The sequence below is a fragment of the Diplotaxodon limnothrissa genome, linkage group LG16 (assembly GCF_057381915.1).
Source record: "Diplotaxodon limnothrissa isolate DT_005_m linkage group LG16, D_limnothrissa_male_GT1.1, whole genome shotgun sequence".
Classification (NCBI taxonomy): Eukaryota; Metazoa; Chordata; class Actinopteri; order Cichliformes; family Cichlidae; genus Diplotaxodon; species Diplotaxodon limnothrissa.
Window position 1 is genome coordinate 15326575 of NC_140611.1, and position 23527 is coordinate 15350101.

Sequence of the window (23527 nt, forward strand, 5' to 3'; positions counted from 1 at the left end):
CAGGAAGATACATATAGTTTTCCGGTAAGATGTCATAGGGGTATATGCCATGCCATGGTGGACTTAAGCTGTACACTTGTACCTGGTCTACCAAACCCTGGTTCAGTCAGGGGCATTGTTGGAGGCAGAGTGGGTGGAGGTTAGGTGTGTACATGGGGACATACACAAATATCCCATAGTGCCACTGCAAATAAAATATAAGAGGAAAATGCATAATGTAAAGGCTGCAGTTAGCTTGTGCCTGACACATCCCATAATTCTGGGGACAGATTGGCCAGGGTTTAATAACATTTTGGGACACTGTGTGGGGATGCGTCCATGACCTTGTAGTATATGGACATGTACATATACTACATATACTATAGTGTCTGCGCTGCACTCAGCAGTGATGCAAGGCTTTTCGACACTGACTCTGGAGAGGAGGCGATGGCAAGGCCTCCAGTGATTCACTCCATGGGTGATTTCCCATTTGAGCAGTCTCTTGATGAAACTCTATGCTCAGTCTTTGACCAAGTCATGAAAATTTATGGTACGCCCTGACACAGCACTGAACGACCAGCTTTTTGTATAGATTAAAGATAGGCTTTATTGAATGAGTGGTGACACTCTCACAAAAGAGGAACACACCCAGTTGTTGGTGACTAAAAGTCGCCGGGAATTTATTTTACAGGCGGCTTGTTATAACCCCATGGTAGAGCATACGGAATATGACAAAACTCTCGAGCAAATAATGGACAGATTTTATTGGCTGAGCATCTAGGCAGATGTGCGCCAATGGTGCGCATCCTGCCCAGAGTGTCAGCTGGTTAACCAGCCGCCATTCCAAAAGCACCATTACTGACAATGGAGGTCCCGTTTGAGTGCATTGGTATGAGCCTCATCAGGACATTTCACCAGAGTGCATGTGAATGTCACTTTGCATGAGTTCTGGTGAATTATGCAACACGATATACTGAAATTGGTCAGAGACCTTCTCTCTGGGGTGTGGTCCAGACAGTGTTGGGTGTAATGCGTTACTAAGTAACGCGTTACTGTAATTAAATTACTTTTCCACTGAAAAAGTAGAGTAACTAATTATTGTTCATTTTTAGGTATTTTAATTACAGTTACTTACAATGTACTTGCGTTACATTGTAAAATAATTAAACTCGCTGAATATCATTACTTAATTTCAATAATTTATCTTCTAAACGTAGAAGTAAACTCTGCCGCTTTAACATCGCTGTAGTGCAGGTGCACGTCATTTCGCACCAGTTTGCTGCATAGTCTTATTCTAAAGCGGAAGATGTCGGACTCGGCTGAAGCGAGTGGCTGTTTTTTGAAATGGACATATTCCCATCTCTTCACTTTTCTGAAACAAGCAGACAAGAATATTACAGTAATATGTAAGCTATGTCCTGGGAAGAAAAAACTATCGGCTGCTGTTAATAGCACGAGTAATCTACTGAAGCGCCTGACACGAGTGCATAGACACTTCTGAGTTATTCTTGTTCATCATCCATGGATAACACCGCAGCAACTCCTCCTAAGCAGGTAAAACTTGATTTTACTTCAGCAGCACAGAAAGGTGAGCTTAAAAAATGATTGCAGGCTACATTGTGGAAGAGATGCTACCGCTGCGTACTGTAGAGTCTCCGTCTTTAAAAAAAATAGTATTTATTATTTAAAGAGTTTAATTTCTATTGTTTGCCTACTCAAGGTTTTTAGGGATTTTAAGAAGTATTTAGTTAAATTACTTACTGAGTAATTAAGTTACTTTTCTGACGCAGTAATTAGATAAGTATTTTAAATACAATATTGACTAAGTAATTAGTAATTAGTAATTAATTACTTTTTAAAAGTAACTTACCCAACACTGGGTCCAGATCCCTCTTACTGATGCCCCCTCACACAGCGTTCCCCACTCCCCTAGGGAAGCATCTGTGGACACCACCTTTTTATCCAAGACCCCTGATGCAGCAGCCCGGGCTCCCTCCAGGGATGGAGAGCTTGCATGCAAGATGCGATTACCGCCAGTCTCCCCAGAGGTGACGTGACGCACACAGGAGGTAAGAGAGTCCAACATTGAAACCAGGGCTCTAGACCAGGGGTGGGCAATCTCAGTTACCTGACACAATCCTGACACATACAGGATCACTACAGGTTTTTTTTCCTGGGGACCCTGTGACACCCCATTAAAGAGCCATAGGCTGTGGATCTCTTGAGATCTCACTGTTGGGTTTGTAAGGCCATGTTACTCCTAAATTTCTATTCTGTTTAAAGAGAAGATATAAAACAAAGTTCTAAGCTAATCGACCTTAGGGTTCTCCTTTTTTTTAAAAGAATCGATAAGAGAATCGATAAAGAATCGAATCGTTAAACAGAATCGAAAATGGAATCGGAATCGTGAAAATCTTATCAATACCCATCCCTATTGACCACTTTACAAGGATGGGTTCCCACTTTCTACCACCTAAGAACAACATGCAGCCTGCCATTGAAACAATTGCTCACAAGGTCAGTATGTAATGGATTGCTTCTCCACACCCATGGCATGTCTCTCTTAGATCCATGTACAAGTTCACAGCCTGATATGGGTCTGTTGCTGTAGTTAGATGGGACTCAGTTTTAAGGCTATTGCACAGTTCATATACATCTGGATCACATAGTTTGGTCAGTTGAAAAAACACACTCGTTTTTATACAGTTCAACATGTTCTTCAGTGGGGCAAAGGAAGTCTCTTGTCCATAGAGCTCAGGTAATGCATTAGATTAGGCCGACCACTGGGGATATTGATGTTTTTAGATGGCATGATGGAGTGTGTATTCCAAACCTGTGCAGTGTCATCCAGCTGATCCTGTTAAAAAGAATACATAAATTTAACAAATGTGCATACATGCCTACCTAAAAAAAATAGTAGCCTAAATTATGGTATTTACACAGTTTTCATTTCATTTACTCCCTGCTCCTCTCCACCTCTTCTCCCTCTCTTGTCTGTCTTCCTGCAAGCCTCTCCATTCCCTCAACCTGGCCCTGCTCTCATCTGTCACTATACTTTATCTACTCCCCCTCTATCACTTCCTACGTTCCCTTTATCTCTCACTCACACATGCATGCTGGGTCTACTGCCAAGCACCATGTTAATGTTTTTATAATTTAGTCCAAGCTCAAAATAAAAATCTATGAATCTCTCACATGGGTGTGTGGCCTCCATCGCTGTGGTTGTTTCTAAGTTTTCAATTCTGACCTGGAGGTGCATGAACTCAAAACTTTTGCGGGATCTCGCAAAGTACATCTTCATATTTTTTTCTCCAATGTCCCTTGCAGGGCTCTGTATCTTTGTGGAAATAAAGAATTGTCTCCTTCAAAACTGAACAGAAAAAAGTTTGACTTCTGTTCTGGACTCGTGTGTTCTGGACACGTGTTCTGGACATGTGCAACAATGCCCGTTGCACAAGTCTTGTGAACCATTTTACAGTGGTAAGACCACAGCAGTAATACTTCCTTATTCTTCTAAATTTTTAGTTTTACATTGCAGAACTATTACATTGCAGAACATTTTGCACACGGTAGTCAGTGCTGGCTTTATTGTGTAAGAAAGTCAACTAAGAGTGGAGAAAGACACTACAGTTTTTGGCTGCCATTTGTCAGACCTAGGAATAAATTCATTTAAAATCCTTCTTATCCAATTCAGGAGCTTTAGCTTATCCTAGTTGTCATAGTTCAAGAGGCAGGGTACAAAATACTAAATACATTGCAGGCCAAAATCATTTATTATTTTATGTAAATTGTCTTTTATGTTCAACTTGGTTTCTACAGGCCCTATAGAAATGTGGAAATTACTAACTTAAAACCACATACACATAAAAAATGACATAAAACATTTGTTTGTGTGTGTGTGTGTGTGTGTGTGTGTGTGTGTGTGTGTGTGTGTGTGTGTGTGTATGGCACTGCAGTATAATAATAATAATAATAATAATAAATATTAATATTATTGTCATTCAGTGAGAGGGAAAGAACATATTACTAACAAAAAATGGTCATAGAAATTATGCTATGCAAATACTTCACAGCTACACATGTCACACAAATATATAGCACAGTAGTTTCTAAATTACAACTTTCTTTTTTTAACCATATTATAAGAGTAAAAGCTGATTTTCACCTTTTTCACTGAGGGTCATGCTCAGTTATGTGTGTGTGTGCGCGAGTCTGTCTGTGGTGCTTGTTGAATTAACCTACTCTTACTTTATTTGCTATAGTCTTTTTAAATTAATTTTCTGAGTTTGGTAATTCAGTTTGTGACACTGTCACTGGTGCTCTAGTGAGGAACTTCTTATTTTGCCCTTTTAGTTTTGGTCTGCAGTAATTTATTGATTTTCATAATCTAAAAGCCATGACCTGCTTGGTGTTATTTGTTGTTCTGGTGTTATTCCTCAGGACTGTATAGCAGTTGACCTTTACAAATCTGTTTAATGGAGACGATTTGTCCATTTCTGATGATGAATGAACTGGTACTTGTATTGAAACTTTCTACTCAATTTAAGCATTCACGGTGCTTTCTAGTACTAATCTCTACAAATAAATTAATCACACACATTTTCATACATTGTTTTACTTACACTTAAGCAAAATTATATTTTTACACAACCATGAAAAGCAGTTTGAGTTCGTATGACTATCACATGTATATACGGCTTAATTAAGAACATATCAAGTTTCAGTGGTTGCATAGCTGCACAAACCACTGAAATATGCAACTTCCTCTGAATTTAAAAGGAGAATCAACTGAAACCAGTGAGACTTTCACACTTCACTCATCCTGTGCTGCAGAGCTGAGCTCTCCAAAACAACCCAAATCCATGTATGCAATGGAGCCAATATATGCAAATGATGAATGTGTTAAACCTGACAACCCAACACCTTCAACAAATTACACAGGTAAAAGGGAAGTGATAGAGCAAGGAGGTTATAACATCTGTTATTACTACTGAACATTTGTTTGGGTAACTTGTTTTTTTTTTTTTGTTTGTTTGTTTGTTTTTCTTTTTGTCTTCTTTTCAGGTCAGAGGAGCTCTAGGAGAAGTTTCTATTTGGGTGTTATTCTCTCCCTGAGCCTGCTCACTGTTTTATTGCTGGTTGGATGTATCACACTTAGTTTCTTCTGTGAGTTGGATTTTTCATGGATAGTTGTTCTACTGATCATCAGTCACCATGTGAATGATTAAGAGCTATTTTTTAATGTAATTTAATGTATGTAATTTTTAATAAAATTTGGAATGCAATGTGGAATTTTTGATTCTTCCATTTCAAGATCCTCTTGAAATTATCTTGAAGACGACAAGATCACAGCAACAATAACTTGTGCAAGCATAAAACTGGTTTACATAATTAATATGTTTCACAAATTACAGTCAGAATTTTAAAATATTTTTTATTTAGATCTTTTGTGCCTCAATCAATGAAAGCATCAATGTTATTTCCTTTTATTTCAGACCACAATTCAGCTGAACATGTGTCGGCACAGGCTGAGAAGAGAGACCTGCTGAATAAAAACATCTCTGCAGTCAGTAACCAACTTTCTTCCATGACTGAGGAGCGAGATCTGCTGACTAAAAAGACTGAAGAGCTTAAAAAGCAGAGTGAGTCCTCGTGTGAGCTGTTGTGTCTCTAAAAGGTTTTTCTTGGAAATGTAGTGATTCATTTTCCAAACAAATGATGTAATCATTTTCTTCTGACTTAACACATTTTTAAAATCAAATTTCAGTCATTAGGAAAATATCATATGAACCATTATCCGTATCACTGCTTGTCACTATAAAGCTGCAGTGCAGCAGTGTACCTTATGCTTGTCACAAATTTACATTTACAAATCTGAATGGTACTAAAATTATTTAAGGGCTGTATTTCATCGACACATATGTGAAATGTATTTAATGGTGTTTAGTGACTTATAAAATGATTGAATCCACAACAAGTATCCTTAATGTATTTTCATTAAGGAAGTTGAAAAGGAAGCTGATAGCCCTTACACTGACACTACATATTCTTATTTTTATCTCAATATCCTTTAAATCTTTTTTTAACTGTTATTTTACTTGTTTCATCTGTGGTCATGTTTGATTCAGTTGTGATGCATCTTTTCACCGAGACATCACTTTCTGATCTACAGGTTTGTTTAGAGATTCACAAATCACTGAGTCTCTAAACACAACCTTCTATCAGTTTCACCCAGTTATTAGAAGTTAGGAGCAGTTACTGTAGCTGCATTTTGCATATTGCGTAAAACTTAGGTAGATTGCAGTTTAATTTTTTTACTTTTACTCTGGGAAAGACAGCAACAATAGTGAGATGTTAACCTGCAGAAGACTGATAATAACAGACCTTCTTCACAGACCTTCATTATTATTATTATTATTATTATTATTAATAATAATAATAATAATAATAATAATAATAATAATCTTTTTTCTTTCAAGATATTTGTCTGACATGGAAAACTGTTTTCTTCTGCACACATCAAATTCAATATTTCACCTTCTAATTCTCAGAGAGGCATTTAAAGCACTTTTGGATTGGCCTCACTTTTCAGAGACGTCCCTTCTTTATTTACAGTTTATGGTTGTGCCAAAGTTCTAATTTGGATTTGGAATGATTGATATTGATTGATATTGATATTGACACAGTATAACATTTAACTTTTCAAAATGTGTTTTTTGTGAAACTGTATTTATTGTATTGAGTCATGGGTTGTTGTTGTTGTTTTGGTTTTGTTTTGGTTGCTGTAATACACTGATCACCCAACATGAGAAATATAATGTAGTGATAATAAATATAAAGATATATAATAGATATATGTAATATATAATCAATATAGAAGAAAAGGAAAAAAGTATTTTTTATATATATTAATACAACTGAATTAATATCTAATTTATTTATATTTGATATTAATCTAAATATGCAAGATAATGCTTGGAAAAACTTGAAATAAATATTTTCTAGTACACCCCATGTCCCCCCCCTCCCACCTTAGATTCACCCTTAGATTAGTAGGATGATTTAAGCAATCTACCTAACCATCCTATCAGGCTAAGCTAGCAGTTCATCTGCATATTTTAACTTTATTACCTTTATTAGTCCGATGTAGCTTTATTGCAGATTTTTGCTGTGTAAACCGAATAAGTCAGATGAGAACAGCTGCAAATAATTTTTTTCATGGTGGAGTTTGTTGAACAGCTGGCTTCATAAAGGACTCCTGGCAGGTTCCCAGTAAAGTTTTAGCCACAAGTGCTGCTGTTTTGGATGCAACAAACCAAGACCAAACATGCTTTCTTCACTCCGCCTGAGCTCACCCTCTTCATTAAGGTGGGGGGAGGCTAACATAAAATCATGTATTTAGCTAACTCTGACGTGAATAGAAGATGCTTTTATAACGTCATTTTCAGATTTAAAGTCAAATAATATAAAAAAAAACTCTGTTCAATTTTTTTCTTTTGTAGGCTAGTAAAAAAATGCACAAGGCAAATATCAGAACACTGATATGCTCTCGTTTCTTCATTGCAACTCCCACATGCTCCTCTAAAGGCTTACAACAACACATTTACTAGAAAACTAAAGCACACAGACACAGGCACAAAAACACTTACACAAAAACACCTCATCCAGGAGATAAAATACTTTTTGCTTGTTTGTTTTTTGTCTCCTAATAATGTTTAAAACCTTGGAATGATTAGTTTAGGCTGTATTATTTCATTGGGCACTACTGCACTTGACATCATATATTTATTTTTGCATCTAAGAATTTTTTTAATATGGCCTGTAAATACATGAAAGAGTTGCAACAGCAATTTCTAAAATATAAACTGATGATGAGTTCATTTTAAAAGACTTGTGATTTTTTTCTTTTGAACATTTATTATTGCCCATTAATAAGAAAAAAGTACTTTTTATCTGATTACTGAATGGAATAACTGATTATTAAAATATTGGTTGCAGCCCTAAAATAGATTAAGTACAAAAACTGTCACCATAGTAAATATACACAGGCAAACAAATATAAAAGTCAGGAGGTGAATAAACTATAGATAAATCTAATTAAACAGATCAAATGAGCATTGTTGTAAGGTTCATTAAATATTTTTCATTAACCTTACTGAAATATTACTTGTTTTTAATTTCTTCTAGTTATACAATGTCCTGCATGATGGAGTAATTTCAGCTATAGCTGCTATCTCCTCTCTGGAAGCTCTGGTTCCTGGGATGCAGCCAGAAGGGACTGCAGAGACAGAGGAGCAGATCTGGTGGTTATTGAGCGCGCTAAAGAACAGGTACAGTTCATATGTATGTGTTTTACTGTGTTTATACATGAATATTCATATTCGTACCCCTCATTCATTACTTCTGAGTGTGATGAAACCTGCATTTTTGGAATTTGTGAGATGTCTAGTTTTAGCGGTGTGGTGGTTGTTGAAATGGTTTTGTGAGCTTCCAGCTAAGATTCTGCTGTTCTGCCGCTCAGACACTGAGCAATGGCTCTGTGCTACATGCATCTCTGCCATTCAAAGACACTTTGTATATAGATTATTTTCATTCAATACTAAATTGTAAATGTTGTTTTCAAGGAAGCAATTTTTTATTCAGTGTCCTCATAAATCCCTTATTTTTACGCATTTGCTACTACTAGATTAAACACACATGAGGTTTAAGGCGTGGACAAGTTTGAAACCTTTTGTCCTTAAAAATGGAAAATTGCTGAAAATAAAAACAGCTATCACTTCAGTCTTTTATTTTAGCTCCTAATTTGATCAATTCTGCTCTCAGCTTTGCGGTCTCCTGTATGCTGCGCGTCTCGTTTATGCTCCTTTCTTCACTTTTACTTGACAAGCTTCCATCTAGGCTTTCAGCAGGGCTGAAGATTCAGCTCCCAAATACTGACGGACCTATAATAATTGACATATGAAATTATTTTGCAGCCAGTTATAATTGATTATATAGTAAATTTAATTGTTAACTACAATTGAGCTGTTTTGGCAAATACATCTTCAGATGAGAACTAGAGGGTGGGTCAAAGCAGGAGAAAAACTATGAAAAATGACATTTTACAGCAAAGAAAACAAACATACTATACATATTTTTATGTCCCAGCAATTATTAAACCCTGAAACAGCTGTTACTCCATCTCACTCTGGATACTGTGGAAGAAGTCTAGTGTGTGTGTAGTATAATGGTATAGCTTACCACAGACATGAGCGAAAAAAGATAAATATGGAGCCATACAGGCTCGGACGTGACCGGATTAACAAGGCCTGCGTCAGGTGTTGAGGTACCAGAACACCCTGATGAGAAGTGGGCTGCTCCCTGAAGTCCAGTACCCATCACTGTGATTTAACCATCACAGTGATTATCACAGACCCTGAACATGGTCTAGTAATCATCACAGTGAAGAGTTAGACAGCACCAGACTTCACCATGGCTACACCTACTGGCTGAAGAGGCTGAGTGTTCACTGAGTCAATGAGAGACACTCTGAATGGATGACTGAAGGCCAGAGAGTCCTGATCCCCAAATACCCCAAGAAGGGACTGGTCCTAGCCTTGGTACCAAATGGAAGCTTTTGTCAAGCATCATAGTGGGTAAGCTATGGTTCATTACATGAGCGGGGCACAGAAAGGAGGCTACTGGTAGACCGAGCAGTTGTCTGAGACAGCAAGACTAGGCTCAGCAACCTGTGCGCTGCCTGGATAGATGCCCCACACCTGGGTTCCTGGAATGCCTAGAACTATACAAGATCAACAGGACCCTAAGAGCCGTCATCAGGAACTCAATGTGTATGTGGCGTACAACACTAGAGCCCATACATTAGAGGCCAACTTCAAGCCCATAGCACAAGTCACCATGAAGTGCAGGTTCTACCAAGGAGATGCACTGTCTCCACTGCTGTTCTGCATAGGCCTGAAACCGCTCAGTGAGATCACTGACAAGACTGGCTACGGATACTGACTACAGAATGGGCCAATCGTCAGCCACCTCCTCTACGTGGATGACATCAAGCTGTATGCCAAGAGTGAATGTGACAGAGATTCGCTGATCCACACCACCAGGATACACAGCAATGACATCGGAATGTTGTTTGGACTGGAGAAGTGTAGTTGGATGATAACGAAGAGAGGGAAAGTAGAACTGAAGGGATCAAACTACAAGAAGGCAACAACAGGTACTTGTAGCTGGGGTACTCAAGGGCAAATGGGAACCATAAGGAGAACACTAGGAAAGTTGCAACCACCAAGTACCAGGCAAGTCCCGAGGAGTCAGCTGAAAGGTAAGAATAAGATCCGGGCTGTCAACACCTATGCCCTGCCTGTTATCAGGTACCCTGCAGGGATAATAAGCTGGCCAAAGGAGGAGATGAATGGCTCACTAGAGCCGGCCAAAGCAGCGAACTCCCAGCACATTGTTGTCAAACCCCCTGCGGTCTTTCGCTACTCAGGTTAAACATGATATATAAGTCACTTAGTTAACTTCAAAATGTTATTGTTTGGCTTTTTTCAGTGTTTTGTTTGTGAGTAAATTGGTTTGGCTGAGATTAAAGTTTTCACACAGCTGAATAAACGTCAAACAGATAACTGATTAAACATAAGTGTGAGATGGTAGAGATTTTACTCCAGTGTCCAGTGTTATATTTTAGGGAGCAAAGAGCAGACGGCTGAGTTTATTAAACTCCACCAAGACAATCTGCAAATTTCATTAAAATGTATGTATAAACTAAATAAACTAAATTCCCAAATGGGAATTCATGTTTTTGTTCTTTCTGAACAGGAGTACCTTACTAGGCTCACCAAAAGACCGACTTGGATTGGTGTCCATGATAAAGAAGAAGAGGGAAAATGGAAATGGGTAGACGGAACTCCTCTTAATCTGAAGTAAGCTGTCATTTTGGCAGATTATATTAATTATATTTATAATACATGCTGCTCACAAATAAACTCACTAATAGACTTAGATGTCAATCGCTGAAAATCATAAAAATTGACTTATTTTGATAGCCTTATGGTGGTCATACATGATATTAACTAAGCATTTTAGAATGAAGAATGTACTTTTAGCTGCTTCCTTATTTCCCATGGGGTTACCACAGCAGGTGAAAACACAGGGTTTTGATTTAGCACAGATTTTAACCTGGTTAATTGTCTCCTGGAATTAAACTGGGGATATTATTTGTGTAAGTCAAATGTGTTAACCACACAGTTAAAAATGAATAACAGAAATAAAACCACATATAGGAGACACCAGCCAACACTACCATCATCTCCTGACAGGGAAAAACAAACAAACAAACAAACAAAAAACACAGAGTAGCTTATTTTTTTCACCAAGTTTTGTTTTGCATTTTGTTGCAATTTGTTCTTAACAGCTACAGAGTTTGTAGATCCATAAATTCAGTGGATTAATCAAGCCAGGAAACTTATTTTATCATCTGTAATCTTTGATGTTATAAAAATCTTTTCATCCTTTTCTTGCTTTTATAAATGTTTCAGAACTAATTATTTTCTCAAAGATAATAATTGTGCTCACTGATCTGTCAGGTACTGGGCAGATGACCAACCTGATAATGGCGGTGGAGACCCACGGTGGGGTGAAGAGGACTGTGCTCATATCAGGACATCTGACAGCACTTGGAATGATCTTTCATGCAGGAAGTCTCTGCCGTGGGTCTGTGAAAAAATACCATAATACCCACTCCTGATCCTTTATCATTTATTATTTTATTTTTGTTTTATTCCTCTCTGAATACCTATTTAGCTAAAGCATTGCAGTGCTGAGTTGTAGCTATAGCTATATACTGTTCACTTTTATAAATAGATTTACTTCCTGTTGTAAAAAAAGAAAACATAATTTAGCACATGAACTGAGGTCCAACTGCTGACTGCCTTTTCTGATATATCAGTTAATTTTACATTTTAAGAGAACCAGTGGCCAAAGCAGAACTACAGCAGATTCTCTGGCTCACCGCATATTAGTCATATGTTTATGGATAATCAGAAGTTGTCACAATATGTTAGTAGTTATACTGATGTCAGGACATTGTCCTCAGTCAACAGGTCCTTTTATGGCAGCAATGAAATGCAGTGGAAATGGGTTTTTTGGGATTAAGTTCATTTTCATGGCAAAGAAGGACTTTTCAATTCATCTGATCACTCTTCTAAACGTTTTGCATTATAAGCAAATTGCTATCATAAAAACAAAAAGCAGCAAACTTTGTGAAAACCAATATTTGTGTCATTCTCAAAACTTTTTGCTAGAACTGTACCATGTGACTTGCTGCAATGCAGGGATATTGCGTTTTTGTTTTGTGTGGGTTTTTTTTTTCTGGCTTGTTGTTGCAAGCAGTAAAGCTGGGCTGATTGTTTATGATTAATAAATGATTAAGCACAAGTCTGTAAATCACATCTTATGTGCACTTTGGTTTAATTAATTAAGTTTGTTCTTTCCACCATGAAAAGAGGAAGAGTGGGCCACCGGAACAGTCTGACAAAGGTTGTATCAAAGTGTTTTTCCTTAAGAAGTAAAAAGAGTGAATTTTGTATATACACTGCAGCTCCTCACCATGTGTGATGTGATAGCTCTAACTTTGGGTAATAAGAAAGTTACTGCTGTATAGCTAGTTTCCCCATAATGTGCCATGAGTCTAACAGCAAACAGGCCAGTTTGGATGAATTCACTTAGGTGAAAAGTTAACATATGGGTCATTATGATACAAAAAGGAAGTCAAGTGATCTAACTGGACCTATCAATGGACCACATATACTGTTCAAATGAACTCATGATTCCCCCCATGTGGTAATATTTGTGCAGTAACAGGCATCTCCAAGTTTTCTTTGCAGAATTTATTCAGTCAGTTGTTAAATATTTATTGACAGGTTTGTCAGCTAATTACTTGAATCACACACTACACAAGGAGATATTCTGGATTTTGGCAATAAAATCTTAATAAAGCTTCAGATAAGTCACTTGTCAGCATATGCAACTGGACCATCGTACAATCTGGCAATCAATGCCTTTTTCATTGTACTCATGTTGGCATCTCTGTCTTTCTATATTTGCATGTTTCTATAATGACTCGGGGCGGTGGCCCTTCAGGTAATAGACCCATGAGTAGGGCTTCCTGTGGCCCTCAGAGCTCTGACTGGAGATGGTCAAGGTGCCAAACCACGGTCCTGGAGAGCCATCTGGAGGAGCCTCAAAGGACACCTGGATGTTCTGAATCTCTTTGGATTTGATGCTTCCCCCTCCTTTGACTATAAAATGGTGGTTGTCAACCTATAGGCATAAACAGGGTTCAGGTTACATAAAATCAAAATAAGCTGCACTATTAAGTGAAGCACATAAACTGAAGCATTTATCAATGCTAAAAAAAATTGCTAAAGTGAAAGTTGTATCAGAGAGAAGCAGGAGTCAAATCTGTTGAAACATAGGGTTGCACAACAGAGTTGCACAATTCTGCCATTTTTTCCAGGCCAAATTTAATGTTTCATGGTGTCACGGTGAACACAGTGTAAATACTCCTCAGTAAAACATCCCTGTTTTTAATAACATTGACTTTTTTTGATGTGTTTGAATTAGTATGTTGGAAATCACTTAATGTTATGTCAATAAGACATTTTTAGCTTTACGCCACTGCTTGGTCTGGTTTTCTCACTGTGCCCATTTTCACAAATTCTACTTGGTCTTTACCAGATAAGAGAAAGCTGTGGTTTGCAGGAACACATTCTTGAAGGGCATGATGATGTTCCCACCAGCTTTAATGCTGAACGGGCCCTGAGACTGGGGGGGCAAGCATAACCCATGTAAGGGAAATATGTATTCTCCACCAACTCCTGAAGACAGGCTGAGCTGGCCTTTCACTTCTCCCAGCTGAGAAGGCTCAAAACAGACGTCCACACTGGCCTCTGAGCCCACGTGGAAACCCGGAGTTACACTCACACTCTTGTCCACGATAAAGTCTGGGTAATCAGTCTGGAGGAGAGAGACAACATGAGAAAATTTCTGTTTAAAACTGACAGAAAGATACAGACAGAGTTGTGTGTTGACAAATTATAAAGAACACATAAAAAGGTGTCTTAAGAAGTGATGAAGGCTGACACTGAATGCATATAAAGTCATCCTAGCATGAACGTATACAAAGACAGAAGAGGGCTATTTCTTCTTCTTTGTTTTGTTTTTACCTTACAGAAGTATGTGGTTTTGAAGCGGGCATAGTTGATAAACTTTACAGTGACGGTGTGGCCGCGGCCCAGTAAAGCGTTAAAGTGCACGGTTTTCTCTGGTGCTGGAGGCAGAGCTCTGAGAAGCAGATCATAGTGGAAGTGGCCCAGCTCACTGCTGAACAAAGTTAGCCGTGCTGTAGACTCGCCTGCTTGCAGAGGCTTGTACTCGAAAGGCAAAACACCCTAAAAGGAAAGGCAGACATTCACAGACAGTGCCTATTAGAGTTTGTTTATGGAAACACAGTTAGGGGTTTTGTTTGTTTGTTTGTTTGTTTTCCAAGTATGATGGAAGACGCATTCAGTATTCACCTTGGACTGGCCTGGCACCGTGTGCTGAGGTGGGACAATGATATCACGGCTTTTACACTCAGTGGTGAGGCAGGAAGCTGCGGTCAGGGGGTTCTCTACTTGAACGGTGGCTGAGGCCGCCCGGCGAACTGGTGTCACTAACTCTATGGTGGACAGGACTCCTGGAGACGTGGCTTTGAAGGTAACGAGGTAGAACAAGTACTCACCTGTCTCATGGTGACGGAATGTCACCTGAAGAAAAAGATTAAAGGATGTCATGATGGGTAACAAATGTCAGTTCAGATCTGGAAATGTGTAATGTTTGATCAAACCTTGGTGTTAAACTGTCCCTCTGTATATGTAAAGAAAGACATTTCATAGTCCCTGTTAGCATGGGCGGGGACATCGATGAACTTGATGCCCCTGAGGGACACTGTAGCATCTGGTTTATCAGGCTTCACTATCTCTAGCTGCACAAGGAACCTGAGAACACAGATGAGAACATTCATGACATGACTGAGATCATTCCCTCCACTTTTTATTAAAGTGCTAGAATATTTAAATTTTCGATTTCCACTTTACCCAGCTACAGTTTTTATCTCTGGGTCAGCATACACATATTTAAAATAAAAAAAAATAGCTGGTAAAGACAGTGGTATATTTTGCTGCTAAATATTTAATAACAGATTTTTAACAAATGATTTAAATGAGCTTCCTCCGAAGGGTGGCTGGCCTCTCCCTTAGAGATAGGGTGAGAAGTTCGGCCATCCGGGAGGGGCTCAGAGTAGAGCAGCTGCTGCTCCACATCGAAAGGAGCCAGCTGAGGTGGTTCGGGCATCTGACAAGGATGCCCCCTGGGCGCCTCCTGGGTGAGGTGTTCCAGGCATGTCCCACCGGGAGGAGACCCCGGGGCAGACCCAGGACACGCTGGAGAGATTATATCTCTCGGCTGGCCTGGGAACGCCTTGGTGTTCCCCCAGATAAGCTGGAGGAGGTGGCTGGGGAGAGGGAGGTCTGGGCCTCTTTGCTTAGGCTGCTGCCCCCGCGACCCGGCCTCGGATAAAGCGGATGAAGATGGATGGATGGATTTTTAACAATGGCAACATGCAATTTAAAGTAGGAGAAAAAAAACATTATTTTTTACACTTGAATGTGTCAGTTACTGCTGCAGAGATTTAGGAGACGTTTCTGCACTCGTGTCACTTTATTTGGAAATCCAGACAAAGATGTGATAAAAACTTATACCAAGCCACCTGGGACCTCCAAACTAAAGGAGACACACAATATCAGCAGCAACAAAACTTAAATTTCAGTTTTTGGCATTAGGTTCTTTTCAACATTCTGTGGCTTCTGTGGCAGGAATTTCAACAAATATGGCTGAAGAAAAAAGATAATGCAAGGATGATGATGCTGAATTTGGACCTTATCCTGACAGTAATCATGCCTCGAGAAGTTTTAATAGCAGCCCATTTCTTATTTTGATGTTTTGTATTTGTTTGTTAGTTTGAAGCGGTTGTTTGTGGTTGTTCTGATCAATGCAATTACATTATTAACCTGCAAAAACACTTTTTTCCTTAATAAAGTTTTATTACACATAAATAAACAATATTTGGTGGTTCCATTAACAAACTTCTCCTGTTAGTAAATTAGCTGAATATCATCTCTTGACCTTGTGCTAACCTTGCTGATTCAGCATGTCATATTAAAATGAACTGACTGTGCCTGTGCTTAGAAAACAGTGCAATTTCCCCATAAATATAACCACACCTTTCAGCGTTTTTACCCCGATTAGTAAATGTGGTCTTAAGTGTTTTACCGCTGTTGCCTAGAGAGCCAGTTGTGCACAGGGAGCAGCACGGTGTGGCTAGTTTTTGCCGGCAGCTCGTGCACAATAGTGTCCTCTGCTTTAGGAGGATCAGCAGTTCCCTGCAAGGAGTACAGCATGCCTGTCCCATCGGGAAAAGCAAAAAAGACTGATCCCTGTGCAAAAGGAAGGACAAATGTACAATTTTCAGGGATTAAATCCATTTAATCAATCAATCGTATCTACATGCATTTCATATTTAACTCAGTGCCACTAAAATGGCACTGCTCCTCTACCTGATGTTTCTTTCCAGAAGTAGTCATGGTCATAGGTCGGTAGGTGATCGTGAATGCCGTGTTCTGGTGGGGCTCGAAGTTCACAGAGAGTGCAGCACTCCAGTGCTCACCCTCAATGACAGGTGCGATGCTGTAACCCTGGTTTGTGGGGTTGAGCACAGACAGGGTCTGAGTGTGAGAGCCACGAACTGGGCAAACAAAATTCACCACCTGCACACAGAGAGAGGGCAGCAACAGTTCAGTGACAGATGGCTCAAAGGCGCTGACATTACAAAGAACAGATGATGTGTGAAGTTTAAACTTCTGATGTCAAAACATAATCTTCCCACATCTGAGCTACATCTGCTGATATGAGAAATTAATTCCTGTGTCATGGTAAAAAATTAGATTACCTTCAACTCAATCTCTAGATAGACTTCTTGTAGACATTAGTGTTACAGAGCTCATTGAAGCCAAGTAATATTTTTTAAAAACTCTTATATATGTTTCACATCGCCTGATGTTGACCTCTAACCATTCCTACAATCTGAAACACTCACAGTCATCTTTACTATTGTGCCATCATCTGGTTTCAAATTTATTGAATTTATTGACTGGTTACTGGAAACACTGTCCCATGTGAGTGAGCAGATTTGTATTAGAAACCTGAAACTATGCCATGTGGTTATTTAAAATAATTAAATGGAAACAGAATTCGTTAGTTTACTGAATACATAAAGCACTGCTGCTCTGCATGTGAATACTGAAAGGTAAGATTAAAGTCTCTCACTTTTAACTCAATAGCACAAATAATCACTTACACATGTAAGTCAGTGGTTTTTAAAAGTTAGATCACATACATGCATCATGTAAATATGACACATTCTCATCCTCACTGGTCTTCAAAAGCATTCAGTTAACCTGAAATAGCTCTTAACAAGTAACTATCCAATGATCAATCAGATGGTTTTTTTTGTTTGTTTACTATATTACTCAACACTGTATTTGTCTGAAAAGGTGCTTCAGTCAAACCTCTCTGCTGGTGGAGGTGGCGATGCAGGAGCCAGTGACAGTAAAGGTGATGGGTGAGGAGGAACCCTCCACAAAGCAGGACAGATTCTCATATCTTGTGTCGTTACGCAGCTCCACAGGGGCAAACGTCACTTGAAAGGAAACTTCCATCCCTGGGTTGATAAATCCTTTTAATGGCACAATGGACAACTCTGCAGGAAAATCCTCTGTTTTCCAGTTAAACCTGTAAGAAGGTGGATTGAAAAGTAAAAAGCAAATAGGAGGATATAATCCTGTGCATGTGACACCTGATTGCAATAATACAATACTGTGTGTCTGTGTGGAGATTTGTTTGCTGGTAGCGTCTAACCTTACCTGGCACTACTGTCGCCAGTATTCGTCATGACAATCTTCTTCTTGACCTGGCAGTGCTGGACCACAGCTCCAAAGGAAAGGCAGTCCTGGTCCAGCTGAACTTCAACACCCTGGTAGTTTTTTGTGAATTATGTTAACGGTAATCGTTGTTATAAGATCATGGCATTCAGTTTAATTCATATTAGTAATACAGTCTATATTCAGAACTTTTTTAAAGGAAGTCTGAAGGAAAGGTTTATTAAAAAATATTTTATGTGACAATTTACTCCTAGAAGCTGATGCTGATCAAGACACATAAAGAAACAGATTATCTGTTTCACAGTGAAATTTATGTACCTGGCAAGAGCCTTGGATGGTCAGCAGGGGTTGGATCAAGCCTAAACACTTTGCCTGCAGCTCAGCAACGAAGGGACGAATGCACTGATGAGGTGAGAAATGGATCCGAACATTACATGACCCGCCACTAGACTTCAGCTTCAGCTCACCTTCTGGACTGACACACAGATCCTGGGAGAGAGGGTGACATGAAGTGCTGCTCGAGTGGACTGCTGTTTATGCATATTTTTGCCTGTGTTGTCTGTCTGCATACCTTTTGATCAATTGGTGTATCTGTGCTGAGCATTAGGGTGCAAGAAAGGTCGATACTGCTGCGGTTTACTAGAACCACCTGTTTTTTCATCTTCTGACCCAGTTTCAGAGGTCCCAATTTCATCTTCTTCTGCCTTGGATGCTCAACTTCCAGCTACAAAAAGTCAGGATATGATATTAAAAACATACTGATTTTGATACATTTTATGGTCAAATTATGAAGCCAGTGGACATCAGAACATCTTCACATTGGATCCAGGTGTTTGGAAATCTGATATCAATAAAATTATTAAATATGTAGCTTGATTTTATAAATCTTACATGTGTTCAAGTTGCTTTTTTCAAACACATAATACAGTTAAATGCTATATTGATATAAGCCTATATTAGATCTAAAAGATGCCTTTTAATCCATCGATAACCACTGTGAGGTGGGTATTCAATCTATGTTCTAGGTGTAGGCTGACAAGCTGCTCCTGGAGGTACCCAGGTACAAGAGAAAGCTCAGAAGGGACAGGGCCTTCTCTATTGCTGCTCCTAATCTGTGGAACAATCTGCCCCAGCACATTGGAGAGGCCTCTTCACTGTCCACTTTTAAAACCCATTTTTACTCCTTGGCTTATGACACAGTCTGACCCTGATTTTATTGTTTTAATCTAATGTGCTGATTTTATTGTATTAAATGTAATTCTAATTATCATTTTATACTCTTTTATTATTATTGTTGCTCTTTGTGCTAATTTTATTATTTTAAATATCATTTTAATTATTATCTTTTTTTTTTTTTACGACGAAGTCGTATTTTGACGAAAAACCTAAATATAGTTGTTGAGTCCACCACATGCACAGTGATTCTCACCTTCATCTCGATGCCCTGCCCCAGTATCTCCACCTGTTTTGTGACACAGCTGTTTAAGATGAAGGTGAGCTTCTCGTGATACTGACATGGCTCACGAGGATAAAAGGTGAATGGTATCTCTTTTACACCAGCAGGTGACAAAATATCTGCATGGAAGTCCATCTCCAAGAAAGCAGTGTTCTTGAACTGGCACTGGATGCTGAGGAGCAGAAGACAGGAATCTAATTTTAGACTCTCAAAATCTCATTTATTCTGATTATAGTAACAACTGAGTGGTGGAGAGAAACAGAACTGAGGCATCCTGCTGAAAGCACAAGATTTGAAGGATCAGATTCTGTGAGTCAAATTTTTGTTTATCTACACAGCAACGTGCTGTTCTCAGAGTTACCTGACACAAAAAAACAAAAATCTGAATGATACTAGAGCCTGAGTGATATATTGGTGGCGTCACTATCAGCGATATTAGCGATATGCTAGTATTTGTGACAAATGATAAACACAAATTAAAAAGTAAAGAAGAGGCAGGAGAAACATCCTTTTACGATGTTCTGAGTGTTGATTTTGCAAAGTTTGTCAAACAGAAATAAACTATGCAACATCAAAATCTGCAGTTTCCCAGTGGCAACATATAAACTGAACAAATACAACAACTGGCTGATTCGAGCAGAATGTAAATGAGTAATCCATGGTTTGCTGCAGCAGTTTAAAAAAAGCGTATTTTTAAACTGCGACACTGAAAAAATGCTGAGTAAAAATTCTAAATTGAATTAAAAGCAATTTATCAATCAGGCTCTAAATGATCCTCTTGTTTCTGGACCTTCTGTGTGATGTTACTTCCTGTTGTAGGAAGCCTGGGACAAGATTATGTGACAGTGAGCTGCAACCACCATGAACGGCTGACACAGTCATTAAGTTACTGTAATCAACTGTAAAGTGTTTAGAATGTGCATGTTTGAGTGTAACTGATATTGTCATGTTGCTACCCTATATGAAAAGAATTAAAGATCTGCTTCATGCAAAGTTACAGCAGTGTCTCCCTCTTCTTCCCTCTTCATGCAGAGTTGGCCAGGAGAGGACCAGCCAACGAGCCAGATAAGAGTAAAACCAGTAACATCTTTTAAATGTTTGAAGAACCTTGAATCCTAGAAAAACTGGAATTCAAACTACGACAACAACTGTTTAACATTAAGTTACCATAAATCCAGAAAACTAGTTTAGAGATAAGAAATATCAAATGTCAGTTACCTTACATTTTAAAATAAATCTGTTCTGCTTTGATGATATTTGCAGCAAAACATTATGTGTTAATATAATATTAATATTACATATTATATTATATTAATAAATATGAGAACTCTAATCCAATAGTTCATAAAAAAAATCATGCTTATGGTTCGGAGACTTAAACACACCTGATGTCCCTCTTGCCGTTGTTCCTTAACACTAGGGTCTGAGTTGCCGGTTCCATACCACGACAGTACAACAAGCACTTCCCGAAGTTAAGCTTGGTAGAGGAGAATTCGAGACTGGGTGATACAGCCTTGCCTTTTATATCAAAGGCAAATGTTGGCCCACGTTTCACCTGATGAGATGAATCAAGAAGAAATTTACATCAGAAAGGGAAATGCCCAGAAAGCAAAACTCAATAATTATTATCTTTCACACCTAAGGCTGGGCCATATCATACCGTTCACGGTAATACCGGTATAGTGTTAGGCAATGATAAGAAAATAAAATGTCGCGATAGAATATGGGTAAAACGCACATGCGCAGTGCCTTTGTTTTCATACGCACATGGCAGAAAAAGCATGGCGGCGAAGGAGAATGAGAAGGCGAAAGAGGATCGTCGAATGAAACAGATGAACCAGAATTGGTTTGTAAAAATGGTGCAACTTCAGTGGTGTGGAACTGGTTTGGCTTTCATCCGTCAGATACACACCAAAGCACATTTTTTGGTAGGGCATGCAAGCGGGCCGTCGTTATTACCGTGTTTTTCGGAAAATAAGTCGCTCTTAAAATCCTTTGATTGTCTGAAAAATGGACAGTGCTCCTTATAATCCTGTGCGCCTTATGTATTCTGGTTGTGCTCACAGACCTCAAACCAATTTTATGTAGTACACGGCGCTCGAAAATCTGTCAAAAAATGTTTTAGCACGACCTTGATAAGCTACAAAGCCACATTATACATGGTTATGCTCAGGATATGTCAGCCCATTTCCACTGGAAATGCTTTTTGGTTAAACTGTCAGCAAGGAAACAAAAAAAACATCACACAATACTCAGATAGACAGACTTAGTTCTAAAAGATGATCTATTTTTATGGTATAACAATAACTGCTAATGAAAATGATAACTTCAGCCAAACTGCCTACATGTACATGAGCTTTTCTTAAAAGAGAACTACAAGCATGATGTTTTCCTTTAGTCTTAAAAGCCTCGATGATCCTTTAAAGCATGTTACTTCTGTAAAAATCCACACCAGCCTATTACCTTGATATTTAGTTTGACGTCTTTGAGGTTGCAAATGCACTGGGGGGAAAAACACAGTGAAGACTGCAGCTGCTTCCCAGCATCGATGGCAGCATTTTGTGTTTTTGTGACTAAGTGCTGTTGCAGTGCTTTGGGACCCGTTAGTTCAAAGTTCACTTCCAGGATGAATCTTGACAGATTGGACACCAGAAAAGTAAAAGTGGATTGCTCTGAAATCCCCACCTGTACAGAAAGACACACAGGAAGCTCTAAGTTGTCATGTAAAGGAAGGTGACTGTACATATATACATATGAATATTTTTGTCTGTATCATCTCACCTCCCCAAAGTCCAGAGTTTCTTGGTGGTTGGGGGCAATCATTTTGAGGCCCCCCTCTGGCTTCTCAACTTGTACAGAAGTGCTCAGGGTGAAACAATCAGCCTTAATGATCAGTGTGAGTGGCTCTGACTTCTTCTTCACCCTCAGAACCACTTTGAAACTCACATAACCTTCACAGGAAGGTGTGAACGACACCAATAATGGCAACCTGCACAAAACAGTTTACAATTATCTGATGCAGTTTTCTCTTGGACTTTCTATAACATGCCATTGGGGAGCATATTTCATCGCTATCTCATTAAGATTATAATGTCATTAACCTGTTTTTGGGTGCCACTGTGCCAGTCATGGGCTCCAATATGAGCCTCGATTGCTGGTCTTCACAGAAAAGAGATGAAGGAACCACAGAGAAATGGAAGGGCTCTTCCTCTTCACTCACAAAATTAACTGCCTGTTCCACTTTTTGTCCTTTAAGAGTACATGGAAAAATTCAAAGTAATCTGTATCAGAATGTGATAGATTAATTTATTCTTAGAAACACCTATTGTGGCAACACATCTGCCATTAACACCAAGATATCATTAGAGACAGTATATTTACTAATCTTAAGGCATAAACTGAAAGAGGAGCTGTGTTGGAAGTGGGTTGCAAAGCAGCTTGCAGATGCACATCAACCGTAGGCAGGCTAAAGAAACTTAGGTAGCATGCCCTGTGTGAGAGCTGCCAACTGGATTTGTGGAAGGGCATTGGTAGAGCCATCAGCTGATGCAGGCAGGGACTGAGTTGGCAGAGCAGGACATCATCACACTTGCTGTAAATCTAAGCTCAATTGAATGACATGTATTCTTTGTTGCATTTCATTAGCCAAGCCAGTTAAAGACAAAAAATCATCTAATTTTACCATCAAAAGAAGCAAATACGCACAAAGTATGAGTATAAGGGATTATTTGAACGTTTGCTTTTGTATATATTAAAACTGAATTACCAAGAAGCAGTTCCCCAAAGTCAAAGTGAGGTCTGTCGAGATAGGTGATTGGTTCTCTAGCAGTGCCCACACATAGGAAGGGAACAGATAGCGAGAGAGTGTCAACAATGAAGGTCCAGAAGGACTCCACTGCATCCAGCTGCTCGGCAACATACTCAAAACACACCTACAAACAAAGCAGACAAAGCAGGTTCAGGGGTGGCCAAGACTCATTCATGAAAACATACAAGTTACTGGAGCTCAAATTGCCAAAAACGTTAATGGTGGTTCTGATAGAAAGGTATCAGA

The 23527-nt window shown here is 38.9% G+C and overlaps 2 protein-coding genes across 2 annotated transcripts in view; one reads left to right on the plus strand and one right to left on the minus strand.

The window, feature by feature from the left end:
- The first annotated feature begins 4733 nt into the window (after positions 1-4733).
- LOC146615896 (uncharacterized) lies at positions 4734-11712 on the plus strand. The gene is made up of 5 exons (XM_085374268.1): positions 4734-4920; positions 5475-5631; positions 8192-8309; positions 10798-10901; positions 11565-11712. Exons 1-5 carry the CDS (start codon positions 4734-4736, stop codon positions 11710-11712), a joined length of 714 nt encoding a protein of 237 aa, XP_085230394.1.
- A 1377-nt stretch (positions 11713-13089) lies between these two features.
- LOC146615897 (axonemal central pair apparatus protein HYDIN-like) overlaps positions 13090-23527 on the minus strand; it is a 48215-nt gene continuing 37777 nt past the window's right edge. The window contains exons 76-92 of the mRNA XM_085374035.1: positions 23240-23405; positions 22575-22722; positions 22255-22462; positions 21937-22158; positions 20859-21028; positions 19447-19645; positions 18589-18741; positions 18336-18506; positions 18000-18109; positions 17646-17868; positions 16635-16844; positions 16351-16514; positions 14867-15017; positions 14556-14786; positions 14205-14429; positions 13714-13995; positions 13090-13299 (exon numbers count right to left, since the gene is read on the minus strand). Of these exons, the coding sequence (XP_085230161.1) occupies positions 13090-13299; positions 13714-13995; positions 14205-14429; positions 14556-14786; positions 14867-15017; positions 16351-16514; positions 16635-16844; positions 17646-17868; positions 18000-18109; positions 18336-18506; positions 18589-18741; positions 19447-19645; positions 20859-21028; positions 21937-22158; positions 22255-22462; positions 22575-22722; positions 23240-23405 (3243 nt within the window). The remainder of the gene's footprint in view (positions 13300-13713; positions 13996-14204; positions 14430-14555; positions 14787-14866; positions 15018-16350; positions 16515-16634; positions 16845-17645; positions 17869-17999; positions 18110-18335; positions 18507-18588; positions 18742-19446; positions 19646-20858; positions 21029-21936; positions 22159-22254; positions 22463-22574; positions 22723-23239; positions 23406-23527) is intronic.